At 39.2% G+C, this 20,638-nt stretch overlaps 3 protein-coding genes and 1 long non-coding RNA gene across 5 annotated transcripts in view; 3 read left to right on the top strand and 1 right to left on the bottom strand.

Moving 5' to 3' along the window:
- LOC145452351 (prostaglandin G/H synthase 2-like) overlaps window positions 1-20,638 on the top strand; it is a 140,033-nt gene that overhangs the window by 74,809 nt on the left and 44,586 nt on the right. The window lies entirely within an intron of this gene.
- On the bottom strand, window positions 2,760-8,094 carry LOC145452428 (beta/gamma-crystallin-like). Of its 2 annotated transcripts, XM_080330616.1 has the most exons (4): window positions 8,067-8,094; window positions 3,478-3,529; window positions 3,079-3,194; window positions 2,760-3,004 (listed from the first exon to the last, which is right to left on the bottom strand). In XM_080330616.1, exons 2-4 carry the CDS (start codon window positions 3,487-3,489, stop codon window positions 2,869-2,871), a joined length of 264 nt encoding a protein of 87 aa, XP_080186742.1. In that variant the 5' UTR covers window positions 3,490-3,529; window positions 8,067-8,094; the 3' UTR covers window positions 2,760-2,868. The 2 variants fall into 2 exon arrangements, with proteins under 2 accessions (XP_080186742.1, XP_080186741.1); XM_080330615.1 differs by lacking the exon at window positions 8,067-8,094 and having other exon boundaries at window positions 3,478-3,633.
- LOC145452427 (beta/gamma-crystallin-like) lies at window positions 7,982-8,831 on the top strand. The gene is made up of 3 exons (XM_080330614.1): window positions 7,982-8,127; window positions 8,391-8,506; window positions 8,581-8,831. Exons 1-3 carry the CDS (start codon window positions 8,050-8,052, stop codon window positions 8,717-8,719), a joined length of 333 nt encoding a protein of 110 aa, XP_080186740.1. The 5' UTR covers window positions 7,982-8,049; the 3' UTR covers window positions 8,720-8,831.
- On the top strand, window positions 19,506-20,335 carry LOC145452791 (uncharacterized). Its single transcript, XR_013919513.1, has 2 exons — window positions 19,506-19,993; window positions 20,050-20,335. It is a non-coding gene; the product is annotated as an uncharacterized LOC145452791 (long non-coding RNA).

The raw sequence follows: 20,638 nt of genomic DNA, 5'->3' as shown, positions 1-20,638 counted from the left end.
CCGACGAAGTTCGTCAGAGACGTGTCGATGGCGATAGGTTACGTTAATCACATCAGAGACATATGGATTGTAGCCAGGTAGCGCTTTATTACCCGCTAAGGACTGAGGTTAATTTATGTATCCAATTTAGTCGTATAATATCGTTCATCAAATGATGAGCGTGCAACAAGTTCCGTGAATAACCTACAACGAAAGAGGATAACCGTGAATAGTGCTGTGGATTCAATATTTAATAGCCCGATACCACTGCGTTCGATGCGTCACAATACGATCGTGAGAAGCCTAAGTCGAGCGTGACCATTCTGAAGGCATTTACGTCTGCCAATTATTCGCCGAACTATTTACGTATTATACTGTAACTAATGTGTGTTTTGATGTTTCCTCTACATCATATGATGCTTTTTAATGATGAATGTGCTGCTAACTCTTTGTAATGAAGCTTTTCGAGGAAGCAATCAAAAGTTACTATCGATGATGCGGATGAATACATAAATACGGTTCTGAGAGTTAGCACTCCATCCTACAGTCTCTATAGTTTGACTATCATATCCAGCATAGTCTGTGCTTAACAGGGCTGTGGAGTCGGTAAATTTTACCACCGACTCCAACAACGACTACCGCTCCAACAATATTACCAATTTACTTCGAAAATTATATGCCACAGTGACGATGACTCTCATATAGTCATTAAACATCTGCAAACATATGATTAACGATGGCATGCAAAATTGATTCATTTTGGCACAGCTCGAATTATTTACTATGCATAACATGAAATAATGCATTTCTAAATATCCTTCCTTTTTCATATTTTATTAAAAAAAATCTAAAACATGGACAAGGTATTGTCAAATTACAAGATTGGTTTCCAGCCTTCTTGTCATTCCCCACAAAATGAAATCTACATTTCCATGCACTTATTAAAATTGCTCCCTTTAATAAAATTTGGTGAGACTTTATTTTGTAAAGACTTGCTATATTGGTGAAAGTTGAGACCCCCAGAATTGAATAATAGCATATGCAATAAAATTAATGAGCAGTGAACTGGTAACCGTAATCGCAATGTTGCGCCTCCGCGAAATTGATATTTAAGCCGACAGAAAAACAGGAAATGTTTGAAATTCTTCTCAATGTAGCGAAGTAGCATCAATTTACATATGTAAATGCCAAATAATGCATGGGTCATACCATACTTGTGAAATTTCCATACCATACCATACTTGCACATTTCCATATTCCATACCAAAATTTCGTTCTGTATCATATCATACCATACCATACCATACCATGCCCTACATTAAGGACTTTCCCAACACTTGCAAATGAATTCAATTTGCTGTATTTATCTTCCAAGTGCCAAGCATGACCGGCTGATTCAGCCGATCCCTAAAGCATTCAAAACTTTAACTATATACTGTAACCTGAGCCAAATAACATCACTACTAATTGGACATCATTTTCGGACTATGTTTACACTCGGACATCATGTCTGCGATATGTTCGGACTACGTGGCTACTCGGACATTATGTCTTGGGTACGATCGGATTGCGTCGCTACCATATGGGACATCATGTCTGGTGTGTGTTTTGACTGCGTTTTTACTCCGACATCATTTCTGACGTGTGTTCGGGATATATGTTGCCACTTGGACATCATGCATGGGGTATGTTCGGACATCCTGTTGGGAGCATGATGATAAAACATTCTCGCCACTCGGACATCGTGCCAGTAATATGTTCGGACTAATCTACGCGACATGTCAGCATTGTCAGGGCATCGAAGAGTCGATTACCTTTCTGAGATACCTCATTCGGTGAGATCAATCCAGAATTCCTACCTAACTGTTGGCGGTTTATCTATAGGCTCCTCTTTGCCATCTCATCTGCGTTCGAAGTGTGTCTTACAAAAAGCCTAGAAGTGAGGCATACCACAAAGTCGGCAGATACGAAATCAAAAACAAGGAGGATCGGTCTGGTTCAAATGACGACAAACACCATCAATACCACGAACAACAGCAACCTCATTGAGCGGTTCAAATTTGGCCAATTAAAATTAGAGGCTTATTGTCGTAATTTGTGCAACGGCAGCACGTCGCTTGATGGCGTTTAATCTAGGATTACCATACGTCCTCTTTTAAGAGGATTTGTCCTCTTTTTTGACTTTTTTGAAAGTGTCATCGGAGGATGCCCTTTTGTCCTCTTTTTTGAGATTTTGTCCTCTTTTTTGAGAATGTTGGTTACATTCATAGCAAAAATTCGACTGAGATGCCCTAAATCAGCACCGAAGTGACGCTCCGGTGGGTATTTCGGGAGCTGAGTGGAAAGTTGACCTCTTTTTAGTCAACCGACCACAAAGTGGGAAAAATTGACCATTGTTTGAGAATTGTCATACGGTTTTGCAAGTCTGAAAATTCTGAAAAAGTGTCGTCTTTTCAGATTTACAAAACATGGTAACCCTACTTAAATCGGCAATCATGGATTGATCGGCATCCGTGTACCTCACCCTTAGAAAACCTTACAAGGCTATTTCTGCACTTTCCTTGTCCAGCGACATATGTACTTGCACATCATACACAGACCGTGTGTATGGCTGTTTGAGTATTCACCATGCCACCCCTTGTTTCACGGCACCATGCCACCCCGACAATATATAACCCCTGTCAGTTCGCCACCGATCACATATATGCTACTAAAGTATGGAAAACCGATGCACAATTGCACACCTGCTATAATTTCGTATAAAACCCGTGACAGCTGTATTTGTGTGTAAGCTTTATTAGGTTTGATATATTGGCAGGTGAACACATTTGCGGTATTTGTAATAAATTCGACAATACAGCCGGTATAGTCCGCTATAATTCACAATTACTACAATGAGTTATAATTAGCTGCAGCCGATGATATAGTTCTGGCTTGTCCTCCCCAGAATGGCGGACTCCGATAATCTCCCGGAACCAAGACATAGGAATTGCCTTTGAAGTCACATTCGTCATACACACGCCATCTTAACAGAAAGAATAACTGTGTTAGTACATATCGTTCATCTCTGTTATACCGTGCATGATGCACATTACTCACATGCCGGATATTACTTTAATTGATGAAGTGATGGCGTTAAAGTCACCCAACCTTGCCTCAGCTGCCGTTAGCTCCTTGGATTTTCCACCATAGTTAATGTCTTCGTATAAAACGATCTGCAAACGATAATTGCGTGTTTAAAGGCTCGATGCGACGTGCGATGATCGGCTTAATTGGGATGAAAATTTCAGCGAATAGAAAGAATTTGAAGCGATGATCTGCGTCACCAATCTTTTGGGTTACGTTTTCACTGACACATTGTCACTGCGCAAACTCACACCCTTCACGGGGCAATATCAATCAGCGATACAAGGAGCCAGAACGTCGGTGTTGTATTATCTTCAAAGTAATGAAATCTGAGACCATGCAGACATACGGGCTCATTCATAATGTACATACCTGGTAAGACATATCCGAGGAGATACTACTGATGCTATTAGGTTTTGGTAATCTAGAAAGCTCTGTTAGGTACAGGACAAAAGCACTTGAGTAGTCTGAATTGCATATTTTAGAATTCTCACATCAACAATCATAACCTCCCGTGCCTTCAAACTAACCACTGGAATTGCTACCATTCTGTTTCAAAAAATTTCATTTCAAAAAATATTTATGAACGTTCAACGTTCGTTGCTGAAAAGTATAACCGGTCCCCACCCAGTGGGTCCAAAGTCACAACATCTAGAAGAATGTTTGGTCGCGCCGTTAAAAATAAAATCAACAATAACTGAAATCTTGGCATCAAATTACGTTTCGATTTAGGCTCAGACTTACACATTTCGGCGTGTACAAGTACATACGTATTGCCCGCCAATCTGCAATACTGAATATCTAATACAGTAATTACTAAAGAATATTAGTGCGCAAATTGAACGGTGTATCACCAGGATTCTAAAATAATAGAACGATCGAAATACGATTGTAATAGGCCTATACAGAGGCACTGTAATTATTTGATGGGGGTGGCGTCAGACTAGTTGATATCCAAGGTCGCATCGATTATCCCCATCATATACCAAACAGTGTGCTGCGTGTTTCCTGTGTCATCATTGTTTGTTTTGTGTTTTGAATGGATAAAACTACAGATTCACTCTCTCTCTCTTTCTTTGATTGTCACAAAAAACGAAATGTTCTTAGTGAATATTACTATAAACCAGCGGGAGGTATGTTTTTGTTCGTCATATTTGGTATGAAGGTATTACATGCGGGCAATCGAAGGATCAATTGAATATGAATATTATAAAGTATAAACTAATATGAATACTACTAACTAATATGAATACTATAAACATACCAGCGAGCCCGGCGAGACGCTTCGCGTGTGAATCATTACCACAATACGGCACAAGGAAAGATGTCGATCACTAGATTTCGGGAACTAATCAATTGACGACCTCGACGGGAGAGGGGAGATGGCAGACCGGTGCGCACTGTCGTTTTTTGCAAATTGGCAGCAGTGATACGAGTCACAAGTAAGTTAAACAAGTAGTTTAAACCTACGCTGCGACGCGCTTCGATTTCCTACCACAACATGAAAAAATGAAAATGTTCACACGGGTCACCACCACAACAGTGACATTTCGGCTAGTGATCGGGGCTAATTTACCTGCAATCAATAATAATTCATGCCGTCACAAATCATAAGCATAAGCTTAGCAGTGATAATGAGTATGCATCTTGACCTCCAGGCTACGCCTGAGACTGGCTAAGGGAAGCACTGGTATTCCACGTAAACACCGGTTAATAACCACTGGTCTAGAACAAAACATAATTTGACTCTTACGGCTGGCAATGTAATCACATGCACGGTGAATACTATAACTCGCACAAAAGTATTAATCTAATCTATGCGAACGACGACAAATTTATCATCACGGAAGGACGCCCTTGAAGCGATCTTTCGCAACCGCATGGCACCATTTCAATAACAGAATGTTATAGTTACACCATCGATTCATCCATCGCAATGCGCACTTCAAGCTACATAGCCTTCTTTATATAGTTTCTGAACATCTATATACGAAGAAGTTCAGTGCAAATTGTTCTTCTTTTGCAAATAGAAGCCCGTTTTCCATTCACGTATGTTTTGAGTGCATGCCTCGCTCTTCATGACAATTAGTTGTAATAATGTAATACAATGGATCTCAACATTTTTGACTTCGTGTTGCACAACACTGATGTAAAGGAGATACTCGTAACACCGACAGCTGAATTCACCCTCGCTCATTTAACGGCGTAACCCCGCATGCCAGGCATGATATGCTATATGTAGTTTCGTTTTTATTCGGGACGTTTTCCACATCGTCGAAGGCTCACGCCACGCTACTGGCACTATTATCCGAGGATTACAAAGTAGTATAATACAAACGAAAAAGAAACTAATTAATTACATTGTCAATCCTCATTGGCTTCTCGGGTAGGAATGTTAATAGACATATTAGTTTCTTTTTCCTTTGTGTTATACTACGTTGTAAATCCTCGGAATATAGTGCGAGTAGCGTGGCTTGAGCCTTCGACGATGTGGAAAACGTCCCGAACGAAAACGAAACTACATATAGCATATCATGTCTGGCATGCGAGGCAACGCCCATGAGCAAGGGTGAATCCAGCTGTCGATGTTTCGAGTATCTACTTTACACCAGTGTTGTGCAACACGAAGTCAAAAATGTTGAGATCAATTGTATTACATTATTACAACTAGGTGTCATGAAAGTATAGTATAATACAAACGAAAAAGAAACTAATTTGTCCTTACACATTCCTAAGTCGATATCCGCCCTCGGAATTTAGAATCTTCTCCAAGCCGATTGGAAATCCCTCGCCTTTAGGTAATTACATTGTCAATCCTCATTGGCTTCTCGGGTAGGAATGTTAATGGACATATTAGTTTCTTTTTCGTTTGCGTTATACTACTTTGTAATCCTCGGATAATATTGCCAGTAGCGTGGCGTGAGCCTTCGACGATGTGGAAAAGGTCCCGAACGAAAACGAAACTACATATAGCATAGCATGTCTGGCATGCGGGGCAACGCCTTATGAGCAAGGGTGAATCCAGCTGTCGATGTTTCGAGTATCTTCTTCACAACATTGTTGTGCAACACGAAGTCAAAAATGTGGAGATCCATTGTATTACATTATTACAACTAGGTGTCATGAAAAGCGAGGCATGAACTCAAAACATACGTGAGTGGAAACGGGCTTCTATTTGCAAAAGAAGAACAATTTGCACTGAACTTCTTCGTATAGAGATGTTCAGAAACTATATAAAGAAGGCTATGTAACTTGAAGTGCGCATTGCGATGGATGATTCGATGGTGTAACTAGAACATTCTGTTATTGAAATGGTGCCATGCGGTTGAACATGATCGCTTCAAGGACGCCCTCCCGTGATAACAAATTTGTCGTCGTTCGCATAGATTAGATTAATAATTTTCTGCGAGTTTTAGTATTTACCATACATGTGATTAGATTGCCAGCTGTAAGAGTAAAATTATGTTTTGTTCTAGACCAGTGGTTGCTAACCGGTGTTTGCGTGGAGCACCAGTGGTTCCCTTAGCCAGTCTCAGGCGTACCCTGGAGGTCAAGATGCATGCATACTCAAACTCATGCTCACTGCTATGCTTAAGCTTATGATTTGTGACGGAATGAATTATTATTGATTGCAGGCAAATTAGCCCGATCACCAGCCGACATGTCACTGTTGTGGTGGTGACCCGTGTGCACATTTTCTTGTGTTCATGTTGTGGTAGGAAATCGATGCGCGTCGCAGTGTAGGCTTAAACTTCTTGTTTAACTTACTTGTGACTCGTATCAGTGCTGCCAATTTGCAAAAAAACGACAGAGCGCACCGGTCTGCCATCTGCCATCGAGGTCGTCAATTGATTGGTTCCAGAAATGTAGTGATTAACATCTTTCATTGTGCCATATTGTGGTAATGATTCACTCGTGCAGCGTCTCGCCGGGCTCGCTGGTATGTTTATTATATTCATGGTGTGTGTCGACTCCAATGATCTCTTACACCAAGCCAATTTTCTTCATTTGTATTCCGTTGCTGCCGACTTGTAGCACAACCTACTTCTAGGCTTTTATAATACACTTCTCGGTAGATATGACGTACAAACTAAATTACATATGTTTCTCTTCGGGTTCATATTTATTTGATCCTTCTATTGCCGGCATGTATTCCCTTCATACTAAATATGCAAAACAAAAACATACGTCACACTGGTTTGCAGTAATATTCACCAAAAACCTTTCGTTTTTTTTGTGTGACAATCAGAGAGAGAAAGAGACAGAGAGAGAGAGAGTCTATACTTTTTATCCATTCAAAATACAAAACAAACAATGATGACATAGAAAATATGTAGCGCAGTGCTGGTGGGTATATGCTAAGGATGATCGTTATACGACCTTGGATCTCAACCAGTCCGACCACACCCGCATCAGTGCCTCTGTATATTACAATCGTATTTGATTGGTTTTGATATTTTACAATTCTGTTGTTACACCGTTCAATTTGCGCACTAATATTCTTTAGTAATTACTCTATTAGAAGTGCAATATTGCAGATTTACGGGCAATATGCATGTAGGCTACGTATTTTTATGCCAATATTTGAGTTATTTTTGATTCTATTTTAAGGGGGCGACCAAACATTCTTTTAGGCCGTGTGCCTTTGGTCCCACTGGGTGGGGACCAATGATACTTTTGAGCAAGAACATTGAACGTTCATAAATATATTTTGGAATGATTTTTTTGAAACAGAATGGTAGCAATCTCAGCGGTTAGTTTGATGGCATGGAATGTTATGATTGTTGATGAAAGAATCCTAAAATATGAAATGAATAGTATACGCATAGCAACAACCAATAATTGAAGGTAAATCGCGCGAAGCGCGAAAAAAATTCAATTGTCCGTAGCTTTGCGTATCTTTTAGATGCTTTCACGCCCCCAGTTTGAGAATCACTGATTTAAATGCTATTGTCCTGTACCTCAGCAGATCTTTCTAGATTACCAAAACCTAATAATATATACTCGGATATGTCTCACAAGGTATGTACAATATGAATGAATCCGTAAGTCTGCATGGTCTCAGATTTGATTAATTTGAAGATAATACAACACCGACGTTCCAGCTCGTTGTATCGCTGATTAATATCACCCGACGAAATGTGTGAATTTGGGCTTTGACAACGCGTCAGTCAAAACGTTACCCCAAAATATTGGCCACGCAGAATTCGCTGGAACTTTTATCCCAATTAAGCCGATGATGGCACGTCGCATTGAGCCTTTAAACACGCAATTATCTTTCGCAGATTGTTCTATACGAACGTGATAACTTTGGTGGGAAATTCCTAGAGCTGACGACAGCTGCGCCAAGGTTAGGTGCCTTTACCTACGTCACTTCATCAATTAAAGTAATATGCGGCACGTGAGTAATGTGCATCGTGTACGGTATAATAGAGATGAACCGTATGTACTAACACAGTCATTTCTTATGTTAAGATGGCATGTGCATGGCGAATGTGACTTGCAAGGCAGCCCACTTGTCGTGCATCCGGGAGAATATCCGAATCCGGCATCCTGGGGCGGATGGCCATGCAACAGTTTATCACCGGCTGAATCTGATTGCGACTCATTGTAGTAATTGTGAATTGTAGCGGACAGCCGGCTGTATGGTCGAATTTATTACAATCACCGCAAATTTGTAAACCTGCTTACATATAACACATAATAAAGCGTACACACAAATGCAACTGTCATATGGGTTCAATAAGAAAATATAGCGTGTGTGCAATTTTGCACCGGTTTCCATGCACCAGTTAGTAGTATATGTGATCGGTTGCGTACTAACAGGGGTTCTTATGGGCGGGGCGGCTTCTGGCTTGATACCGTGAAACCAGGAGCGGCATGGTGATTAGCCTACTCATACAACCATACACATGGTCTGTGCATGATGTGCAAGTGCATATGTCGCTGGACAAGGAAAGTGCGGAGATAGCCTTGTAAAGCTTTCTAAGGGTGAGTTGTACGGATGCTGATCAATCCATGACTGCCGATTAAGCGTCAGTAATCAAACTGCTTCCGTTGCACAGATTACGTTAAGCCTCTTTTCGGAGAATTTTAGTCGGCCTCATTTGAACCGCCGAACGAGGTTGCTGTTGTTTCTGGTGTTCGTGGTGATTGTCGTCATTCACACCAGCCCGATATTACTTATTTTTGATTATGTATTGGCTGACTCTGTGGCATGGCCAACTTCCAGGCTTTTTGTAAAAGACACCGCTAACACGGAAGAGATGGCGAAGAGGAGCATACAGATCAGGGGTCGCAATTAATTTTCTCCGCTGGCCAAATGAGAAGCACAAAATGCGCTGGCGGGCTGAGTCAAAATTTTTAGGTATATTCTTCAGTGTATTAATTTTATTTCTAAATTGAAAACAGTTAAATAAATTGTTAATATATGCTGATGTGTTGATATTAGGTATAATGAGCAAGTGACGGTTATTTATTAAAAAATAAAAATATTCATTTGCTGCCATAAATTCGAAACAATGCTAAACTTGGTACATTTCAAACTCTTCAAACGCCTATCTTCGTTTTTCTATTAATACATCGCATGTATTTTGGTTTGCAGTTAACAAGGAATGTCCCTCTCGCGCAGGAAAATCCAGTGCCAACTGCCAATCAACCTTCGCCTTATACTTACACCTTACAGTCATAGTCGATTGTGACGAATTTTACCCTGCTAGAGTAGTAGCTGCTAGTCTGCGAGCAAGATTCTTGTTTTTAAAACTTTATGTTAGTACAACAACGTGCTGACTAACATGGGCGAAGCTCATGGTTACCACAAAAAAACTAATATTTTATTAGAGTAGTACAAATACAACATGAAATATCATGGTCGTAAGCGTCATTTTATTTTTAACTGAGCTACATACGATACCCTACAACGCTTTCCAGCGACTAATGATAATGAATCGATATTGGGGCTAGTCAGACATGTTACTAGCTGATAGACTATCTAATCATAAAGATTGATCTTGTGGGGACGTCCTTATAATTTCTCGGTCTGGGCAGTGTCTGGGCTATTGTCCTTCAAGGCAATATAAGGCAATATGCTTATCGATGGACTGCTGTTGCCATCGCCGAAACCATTTCAGCTACTTTGGAATAGAGTTGTTGGGCACAAGCGAATAGCTTATTTTGAACAACAACAATAATAATTTGTGATTGAAATCAATTTTAGCATTTCAAAATGCTTTATTACGCGTGCTTACAAAATCACAAATCAGATCGCTGGCCGCGATTGTGGCGACCCCTGGTATATAGTACAAAAACGAATCAAGCTTGGTGCACAGAAGTAAACCATTCTCGTGGTTATGGAAACGCAAGTAGTTAGTATGATCGGTCGTGATGCGCCATTGTGGCTTATGGGCGGGGTGGCACGGTGCCGAAAAACCGGGGGTGGCACGGTGACCCTTATCTCTTATGGCGGGGGTGGCACGGTGCCATTGTGTCTTATGGCGGGGGTGGCACGGTTACCTTTTCGGGTATAGGCTGCGGCGGCACGGTGCCGCGAAAACTCGTGGTGGCATGGTTACCTTTTCAGGTATAGGCGCGGTGACATGGTGACCCTTCGGGTATAGATGATTTGACTAACGTTGTTGGTATAGGCGCGGCGGCACGGTGATGTATGGTAAATAATCATGTGATTGGTCCTTAGTTAATATGCATATGCAAAATTATTAAATATGACCGATTCCTGGTAATCCTAAAGTTTACGGTGAATGCGACTTCGATATATCGTTATTCTTATGGACGCGGCGATGATTCGTACTTTCAGGTATAGGCTGCGTTGACATGTCATACTTTCAGCAAAAAGGTGTGAAATAGTTTGCTAAATCTAGGAGTCAGTCGCTTGGTAAGTAGTTTGCCACAGAGCCGGCGTAGACGGCGATTTCGAATATCAACAATAGCCGCGTTCACAAACTAACACTTCAAAAAGGTGTGAAATAGGTTACAAATCCCGCGATCGCTCACAAGATAATACCTAAGACATAACCATCGCTCGCGACTCGCTGTTACATACATGTCGATCGTTGCCAATGTAATATTTTGGTAATCAGTATGTCACAGAACTGGATTTCGCTGGTAAGATTTAATACGTAACGAATAACAGGACCGTCGCAGACGGTGATTCGAATACCGACAAATTCTCACTTATTTCTGATCCAACCCTAATCCTTTGCGAAGTTGGCGTATATTCAAAAAGGTGTGAAATAATTGTAAATGCTACGTCGCTGACACGATAATGCGTCATGCATAACGATCTAGTTATAGTACGGTGTCGGAAACCTTTCGCGAGATGTTCTATAGGTAAATTGAGATAATCCGAAACGAAATATTTTGACTTTGGCGTAGTGTGAATTGAAATAGGATTGACAAACATGACTATCAACTTTCCCACAGTCCCATTTCTATATTATACGCACATTGATTTGAAACAAGTAATGAAACATTGAAACTCTATTCGCGATCCGACTTTTCGTTTGTCAAAGCGACATTTTAACATCTTACCATACTCAAAAGAATTATTTACAACATTAACAAGTGTTCAAAATCTAGTTTTCACTTACTTGATTATATCACTGCAACTCACAAATTTGAATTAATTCACCCTGGTTGTATTTGTATGATCGGTATTTTTTATTCAATTGTAAAGGTCTTTACTATTCTGAAGACAAAGTAAGCTATTTACTAATCGACACATATACGACTTGACATAAACATATTCTGAGTATACGAGATTTGAATGTCTGAACAATAACTGAGAAATAATTTATCGCAATAAAATCCGTATATTACAGCGTAAAAGATATTGGAATGTCAGCAACTCTGTACGGTCATAGTTACTATCACTAATTTACCCGACCAACTCGTCATGATCATTCCTGAAATCTACACAAACATGACCACTGACTAGAGTTAACCACATAATAGCATCGAGTTTTAAATCCAGTTGTAGCTTACGTATTATTTGAATGCGGGTTATGTTTTGTTATAATTGGGTGTACGGATAAAGTATTAGGTCTCGACATTTTAACATTTTGCCATACTCAGTCAATCAGGAAAACATTGTCAAGTAAATTCGTTTGTAACTTACCCGACCAACTCAAGCAGTCAGCCAAGCATACACGAGTTCATACAATCACTAAAACCTAAAATCCATAACAAGCTCGGTTGTATTCATATCCCAACGCATCTTTTTTATTCAACTTGAAAAGTCGTTACTATTCTGTAAGATAGAGGAATTACTACGCGGTATATTCTGCAAAACAAACTAATTATTACTCGGTATATTTTGTAAGACAAAAGTAATTACTCTTCGGTACAGGGGACTTGAGCTTAACATAATATGTTTGAGTATACGAGATTTGAAAGGTCGAGCAATGTAGTTAAGAATTCATTTCTTATACGATCAAACGCCGGTGCTACATTGAAAGTTATCATGTTGTAAACATCCTTATTGACACATTGATTTGACATATGTAATAGTTGATCATGACTTGATTATTAAATTATTCGCGTTAATCAGACTCGGCGTTGTGGTAAAGGTTATGACAACAACAAACTTTTCACTACCGTGGTTATTAACATATTGATTTGTAAAACTATACTTGTCTGAAATGTTCTTGACTTGAAAGATATTCCGTGTTGGTACAAATCACTCTGCGTATTACGGATATCAGAAAATATTTTTACAAATGTAGTTGTTTCCAGTAACCAAGACTAAAGATTACACAACAATTTCGTTATTAAAACATTGAACAACCGATGCAAAATGCTTTATTGGTCGAATTCGTGACGGGTAATTGAAACGACTACGTGTAGAGTCAGTATATCAAAATGTCATGTCGTTATTATTGAATCCAACAATTGATACAATTTATTGTCGGAATTTGTGACAGGGAATTGAAACATACGCACCTTACAGAGTGTGAAAATATCACTTTGGATATCGAGTGCATGTCGTTCGAAGCGCGCGATCAATACTCAATTACGCCCACACTTTCTATCGTACGTGCTAAATGTAAAAACATTGTGAAGTCTACAGATTTACACTTCAAGACTTTGATCAGCACATAAGCAATTTGGAATATCTTTACTGGGTGCACCTTATTCTACTAGACTTGGGTACTATACAAAACTCATAACAGTATTAAAATCGAAATATGTCCTACACTGAAATCTATAAGATGTGTTTGTATTGCTCTTCATAGTAGTGATCATGCATTACCTTTTGAATATTCCAAAAGAATTGTAATCGTAAAACCAATCCACTGAAATTCATTACCATAACAAAAGCATATTGCGGGATGTTTGCTAAATGCATCCTAGTTTGGTAAACTGGAACTATTTGTAGAACACACACCATCAAAGAAATCGTAATAACACGCAACCACTAACACGAATCCTAGTTGAGATTGAACTCGTAGTCATTTTCTGTGCGTGCACAACTATAGTGTCGTTTTTCTGGACACAAGACCTAAAAGAACATCTTCGAGTTGTCAAAATGACACACATATTTGTAAATATCACTTACTTGGTTAAAGCTAATGCATCGACGGTAACAACCGACACGAATCATTATTATTTATTTCATAATCATTTCAACAAAATTACACACACTGTACATTGTTGCTTTTTGCGTGACACGAGAATAAATCAGATCACAACGAACTTAAGGTGTATTTTACTCACTCGTCGCATTATGGATATTGACCAACATCGTTTCAACGGCGTGCATCGTTTTGTCGAATACGAAATATGTTAGTGTAGCAGAAAACGTTTTAGTGTAACAGAAAACTATTTTCACTTTCTTAACTTTTGAAAACAATACACACGCATTTTGTTTGTGTCAACTATAGTCACTTGTATGATACGACTGATAATCCCCGCGACTCATACAAAAGTACGAAAGATATTTACATCGCACAAAGTACTCGACTTTACTCGATATTTTTCGTACTACGAAACTGAAGATGATTGCTTACGCTTTCAAAATAAAGAATGATTGGTTTGACTCTACGAACTGTTTTGACGTCGCAAGTGTTTTTGACAGGAATGATCCAACCTAGCTTAATCTTCACATAGTTCAACGTAGAATTAATACTTACAGAAACATCAGAGTTGTTTACACAAAGTTTGTATACGTACAATAGATGTCGCGGCTGTGTAGGTCTTACACACGGTATTCACAATATATGTTTATCGTAAACCCTACACTTTCACGTATCTACCCGAGTTTCACTTTTACGAAATATTATATCGACACCGCGACATCTTTAAAAAACAAAAAACCATGGGTCACTGCTTGAGAGAGCTATTAATTATATCTTAGTAATCTAGTTACTCCAACAACAGAGTACATATGTTTTGTAGTCACGGTCCTTACATCTTTCACACAAATCAATCTACTTTGCTAACGAAAAGTGCTGAGTCATCACATGATTGACCTCACAACAAAACAACCAGTGAAAGGAGCTGTATTAAAATGTTCCTAACCCTTTGCACACCAGGGGCAAATTTTACAATGGATATGTTTTGTGGATCCAATTGCTGTTCAGCGTCAAGTCTCCATGTTGAAGCGTACATTAAAACAGCGCAGTCACAATCCAATTAAAACCACGAATCTATTTTCATTTGTCACAAACTGCCGCATACAGAAAAATAAATCTTCTTTCCTGTCGTCAAAACATACTTGTAACCAATCGCTTTCATTAAACACACAACACCATAAAAGTATTTACTTTCTACAACATAGACATTCGACGTAGTCAAGAAATATTTTTAATAATCAAAATCATCAACTTCTGTTTACGGTGTTAGTGTGTGCATGTCATACCTGTGGGTCTCGTAATAAAATGGACACGACATGACTGAATGCACGAGGTAGAAATCGCATCGACTTGCACGCGGTATCGGTTTTAAAACGAACCATCTATTTTGCATTATCGAGACCGAGCGAGTCAGTTACATGTATTCACGGTAATGATTTTGTTTCGTCATATGTGAATGATAGAGTTACTTTCATGACAAATCAAATCAACATGCAACAACCTTCTTGCAGTCATAATAACATTTTCATTCTCTCTCTTCGTAATAGTATACTCACGTCAAGTATATTGTGCAACTCGACAACTACGTTTACAAGACCAATGCCGCTGTTAACACCGAACACACGATACCTACCCAAGTAAAAATATCATTTTCGTTTAGACAACTGACGTTTACCTGAGTAACAAACGATTTTCACTTGGAAATATATTTTTTCCTAGATCAACAAACCATTATCACTTGGAAATATACTTTTACCTAGACCAACAAACCTTTTTCTCTTGGAAATATATTTTTTCTCTGGGTAACAAACCTTTTTCACTTGGAAATATATTTTTTCTCTTGGTAACAAACCTTTTTCACTTGGAAATATATTTTTACTCTGGGTAACAAACCTTTTTCACTTGGAAATATATTTTTTCCCTGAGCAACAAACCGTTTCACTGAGCAACAAACCATTTTCACTTGGTGGGTCGTCGTTTACCTGAGTAAAAATATCATTTTCCTTTGGAGATCTGGCGTTTACCCAGTGTAACAATACATTTTCTCTTGGTCATCTAGCTTTTCCTAGAGTAACAAAATCATTTTCATTTTGAAATCTGACAAACACACCTGACAATTTGGCATTTGTTGTATTGACGATAGTTTGAAATAGATTACAACGAACAGTGACGGAAATATACACGGACTACCGGTTTCAGAGTATACCCCCATCAGTCGTATCACATCAATATCATCGTTAACCACATACAATATGCTCTTGTACACCGAAATGCATGTTTTGGAAAATTGGACGATAGGCTTCGATAGTTCTGTGATGTCCGGGTTCGTGCTTTGGATTTTCCAGAGTCAAAATGTCTGAATAAAACACCTCCTCGACGATGGTTTGGTATGTGGATAACGGTGTTCGGAAAACGGTTGGATTTATGTCACCCATCGCGATAACAATTCCAGGTCGAGTTTTCCCCCCCGCATGTTTACTATATTGTGTCTTTATTGGTCAATGTATGTCTCGACATTCAGTTTGAAATCGGAAACCCTGCTAAGTATGTAACCGAATCCGGATATCCAAGTCTAGTAGAATAAGGTGCACCCAGTAAAGATATTCCAAATTGCTTATGTGCTGATCAAAGTCTTGAAGTGTAAATCTGTAGACTTCACAATGTTTTTACATTTAGCACGTACGATAGAAAGTGTGGGCGTAATTGAGTATTGATCGCGCGCTTCGAACGACATGCACTCGATATCCAAAGTGATATTTTCACACTCTGTAAGGTGCGTATGTTTCAATTCCCTGTCACAAATTCCGACAATAAATTGTATCAATTGTTGGATTCAATAATAACGACATGACATTTTGATATACTGACTCTACACGTAGTCGTTTCAATTACCCGTCACGAATTCGACCAATAAAGCATTTTGCATCGGTTGTTCAATGTTTTAATAACGAAATTGTTGTGTAATCTTTAGTCTTGGTTACTGGAAACAACTACATTTGTAAAAATATTTTCTGATATCCGTAATACGCAGAGTGATTTGTACCAACACGGAATATCTTTCAAGTCAAGAACATTTCAGACAAGTATAGTTTTACAAATCAATATGTTAATAACCACGGTAGTGAAAAGTTTGTTGTTGTCATAACCTTTACCACAACGCCGAGTCTGATTAACGCGAATAATTTAATAATCAAGTCATGATCAACTATTACATATGTCAAATCAATGTGTCAATAAGGATGTTTACAACATGATAACTTTCAATGTAGCACCGGCGTTTGATCGTATAAGAAATGAATTCTTAACTACATTGCTCGACCTTTCAAATCTCGTATACTCAAACATATTATGTTAAGCTCAAGTCCCCTGTACCGAAGAGTAATTACTTTTGTCTTACAAAATATACCGAGTAATAATTAGTTTGTTTTGCAGAATATACCGCGTAGTAATTCCTCTATCTTACAGAATAGTAACGACTTTTCAAGTTGAATAAAAAAGATGCGTTGGGATATGAATACAACCGAGCGTGTTATGGATTTTAGGTTTTAGTGATTGTATGAACTCGTGTATGCTTGGCTGACTGCTTGAGTTGGTCGGGTAAGTTACAAACGAATTTACTTGACAATGTTTTCCTGATTGACTGAGTATGGCAAAATGTTAAAATGTCGAGACCTAATACTTTATCCGTACACCCAATTATAACAAAACATAACCCGCATTCAAATAATACGTAAGCTACAACTGGATTTAAAACTCGATGCTATTATGTGGTTAACTCTAGTCAGTGGTCATGTTTGTGTAGATTTCAGGAATGATCATGACGAGTTGGTCGGGTAAATTAGTGATAGTAACTATGACCGTACAGAGTTGCTGACATTCCAATATCTTTTACGCTGTAATATACGGATTTTATTGCGATAAATTATTTCTCAGTTATTGTTCAGACATTCAAATCTCGTATACTCAGAATATGTTTATGTCAAGTCGTATATGTGTCGATTAGTAAATAGCTTACTTTGTCTTCAGAATAGTAAAGACCTTTACAATTGAATAAAAAATACCGATCATACAAATACAACCAGGGTGAATTAATTCAAATTTGTGAGTTGCAGTGATATAATCAAGTAAGTGAAAACTAGATTTTGAACACTTGTTAATGTTGTAAATAATTCTTTTGAGTATGGTAAGATGTTAAAATGTCGCTTTGACAAACGAAAAGTCGGATCGCGAATAGAGTTTCAATGTTTCATTACTTGTTTCAAATCAATGTGCGTATAATATAGAAATGGGACTGTGGGAAAGTTGATAGTCATGTTTGTCAATCCTATTTCAATTCACACTACGCCAAAGTCAAAATATTTCGTTTCGGATTATCTCAATTTACCTATAGAACATCTCGCGAAAGGTTTCCGACACCGTACTATAACTAGATCGTTATGCATGACGCATTATCGTGTCAGCGACGTAGCATTTACAATTATTTCACACCTTTTTGAATATACGCCAACTTCGCAAAGGATTAGGGTTGGATCAGAAATAAGTGAGAATTTGTCGGTATTCGAATCACCGTCTGCGACGGTCCTGTTATTCGTTACGTATTAAATCTTACCAGCGAAATCCAGTTCTGTGACATACTGATTACCAAAATATTACATTGGCAACGATCGACATGTATGTAACAGCGAGTCGCGAGCGATGGTTATGTCTTAGGTATTATCTTGTGAGCGATCGCGGGATTTGTAACCTATTTCACACCTTTTTGAAGTGTTAGTTTGTGAACGCGGCTATTGTTGATATTCGAAATCGCCGTCTACGCCGGCTCTGTGGCAAACTACTTACCAAGCGACTGACTCCTAGATTTAGCAAACTATTTCACACCTTTTTGCTGAAAGTATGACATGTCAACGCAGCCTATACCTGAAAGTACGAATCATCGCCGCGTCCATAAGAATAACGATATATCGAAGTCGCATTCACCGTAAACTTTAGGATTACCTGGAATCGGTCATATTTAATAATTTTGCATATGCATATTAACTAAGGACCAATCACATGATTATTTACCATACATCACCGTGCCGCCGCGCCTATACCAACAACGTTAGTCAAATCATCTATACCCGAAGGGTCACCATGTCACCGCGCCTATACCTGAAAAGGTAACCATGCCACCACGAGTTTTCGCGGCACCGTGCCGCCGCAGCCTATACCCGAAAAGGTAACCGTGCCACCCCCGCCATAAGACACAATGGCACCGTGCCACCCCCGCCATAAGAGATAAGGGTCACCGTGCCACCCCCGGTTTTTCGGCACCGTGCCACCCCGCCCATAAGCCACAATGGCGCATCACGACCGATCATACTAACTACTAACGCACTGTGATTTGATATTAACTGGTTTTTGCTGTATTCATTTCCCATTCACAATTTCATTCAATTTCCTAGTTTTTGCAAATTCAGTAGTTCTAGTTATAATCTAATTCGAAGAAACACTGTATCTCTAATTCTAATTATAATCTAATTGAAAAAAAACTGTGAAACTCTAATTCTAATTCTAATCTGATTCGGAAAAGTTGAAAATTTTCAAGTTGTCCAAGTCTGATCGGGAGCGTTCCTCACTTGTGAAGTGGAAAAGCACAGCTACCAAGAAGTTGTTAAAATGCGTCCAAACGACAAAAGTTCCGGACTCACTGTTCTTAATATCCTATTAAGTTTATTTGAATTATTCAACGTCAGAAAAAGTGAGAAATATGGACGGTTTTCATTCGCAATCATCCGGATTTCCATTCGAATTCCGCTAGTCAGTCGCACTGAAATTTTCATTCGCACAAGTCCGAACCGTCACATAGGCTGAAAAGCACTGGTCTAGAGGATTGGTCTGCTGTGTTTTTACTCTTTACTCTCTCTCTAGCGCTCCTTTCCTCTCTCTATCTCTCAGGAGAAAGAAGACTGGCAAAGATGCTGCGCGATTTTTCTATTGACGTCGACGCCGTGGAGTTTTACGTGGGAATATTCGCCGAGAAAACTGTGTACAGACAGAAGTTCGGCCAAACTATTAATGCAGTACTTGGGAACCACGCGCTTAAAATGCGCGAATTTGTGAATCTTGCAACGTTTCAACTCGAGCAGCTTGCGATGTTCGTTTTCAGATTATATTCCAATGCATTGGGATCGCCGGAGTATTGGAGAGAGTCCACGTTCGGCGGTAAAGTTGGATTTGATATCGTCAGGGATGCTGATCTAAAAGGTTTCGTATGCCGGAACGTGTAAGGGTGCCCAACGGCAAGCTTCAGAGTCGAGGTTGGTTTGTTATATCGTGAGTTATCTGATCAACTATAGACGGATGCCTCTTACAGGTTTAGCTTTCTCTGGGCTCCTCATCGCCGACCTCACTACTACGGTAGTGCATTGAAAAGCCTAGAATGAAAGTGAGCCGTGCTACAAGTCGGCAGCAATGACCACGATGGGGACGCATGGGAGCGAGAGAGAATGAAGAATGACAGCGAGAGAGATTGAAGGACGTTCCCAAGATTACAGGAAAGCAAAGACCTCTGAACATTATGAAATTCGTGTCGTGGAGCACAAGGCCTAAAAAGGCGATAAGCTCCACTGTGTTGTGCCCATTAATACAATACAATACAATACAGGTTTAGCTTTGACAAATCGCACACGGTAATTTGTACGGTGACTGAGATTCTTAGACGATGTAAACCTATAAAGCTCGCGCCTGTAACATAATTGCCAAGGATAGTTCAAAACGTGTTCTAATGTGCGGATCAAAATAGTAGAGCCGCCGATCATACTATAATTAAATTATTTTACCATCCCAAATGCTACTCAGAATTTGGATGTCGTCAATTTCTGTAAATGTCGACTGTCGCCTCATTTTTTTTACCTGATTTTCTCGCGGAATTCCATAGGTGAACAATCGGCACCCTGGTTGAG

Source organism: Botryllus schlosseri, chromosome 12 (genome assembly GCF_051294905.1).
Source record: "Botryllus schlosseri isolate E-star chromosome 12, Bs_hap1, whole genome shotgun sequence".
Lineage (NCBI taxonomy): Eukaryota > Metazoa > Chordata > Ascidiacea > Stolidobranchia > Styelidae > Botryllus > Botryllus schlosseri.
The sequence above is the reverse complement of the archived record's forward strand: the minus strand, read 5'-3'. Positions and strand labels throughout refer to the sequence as shown.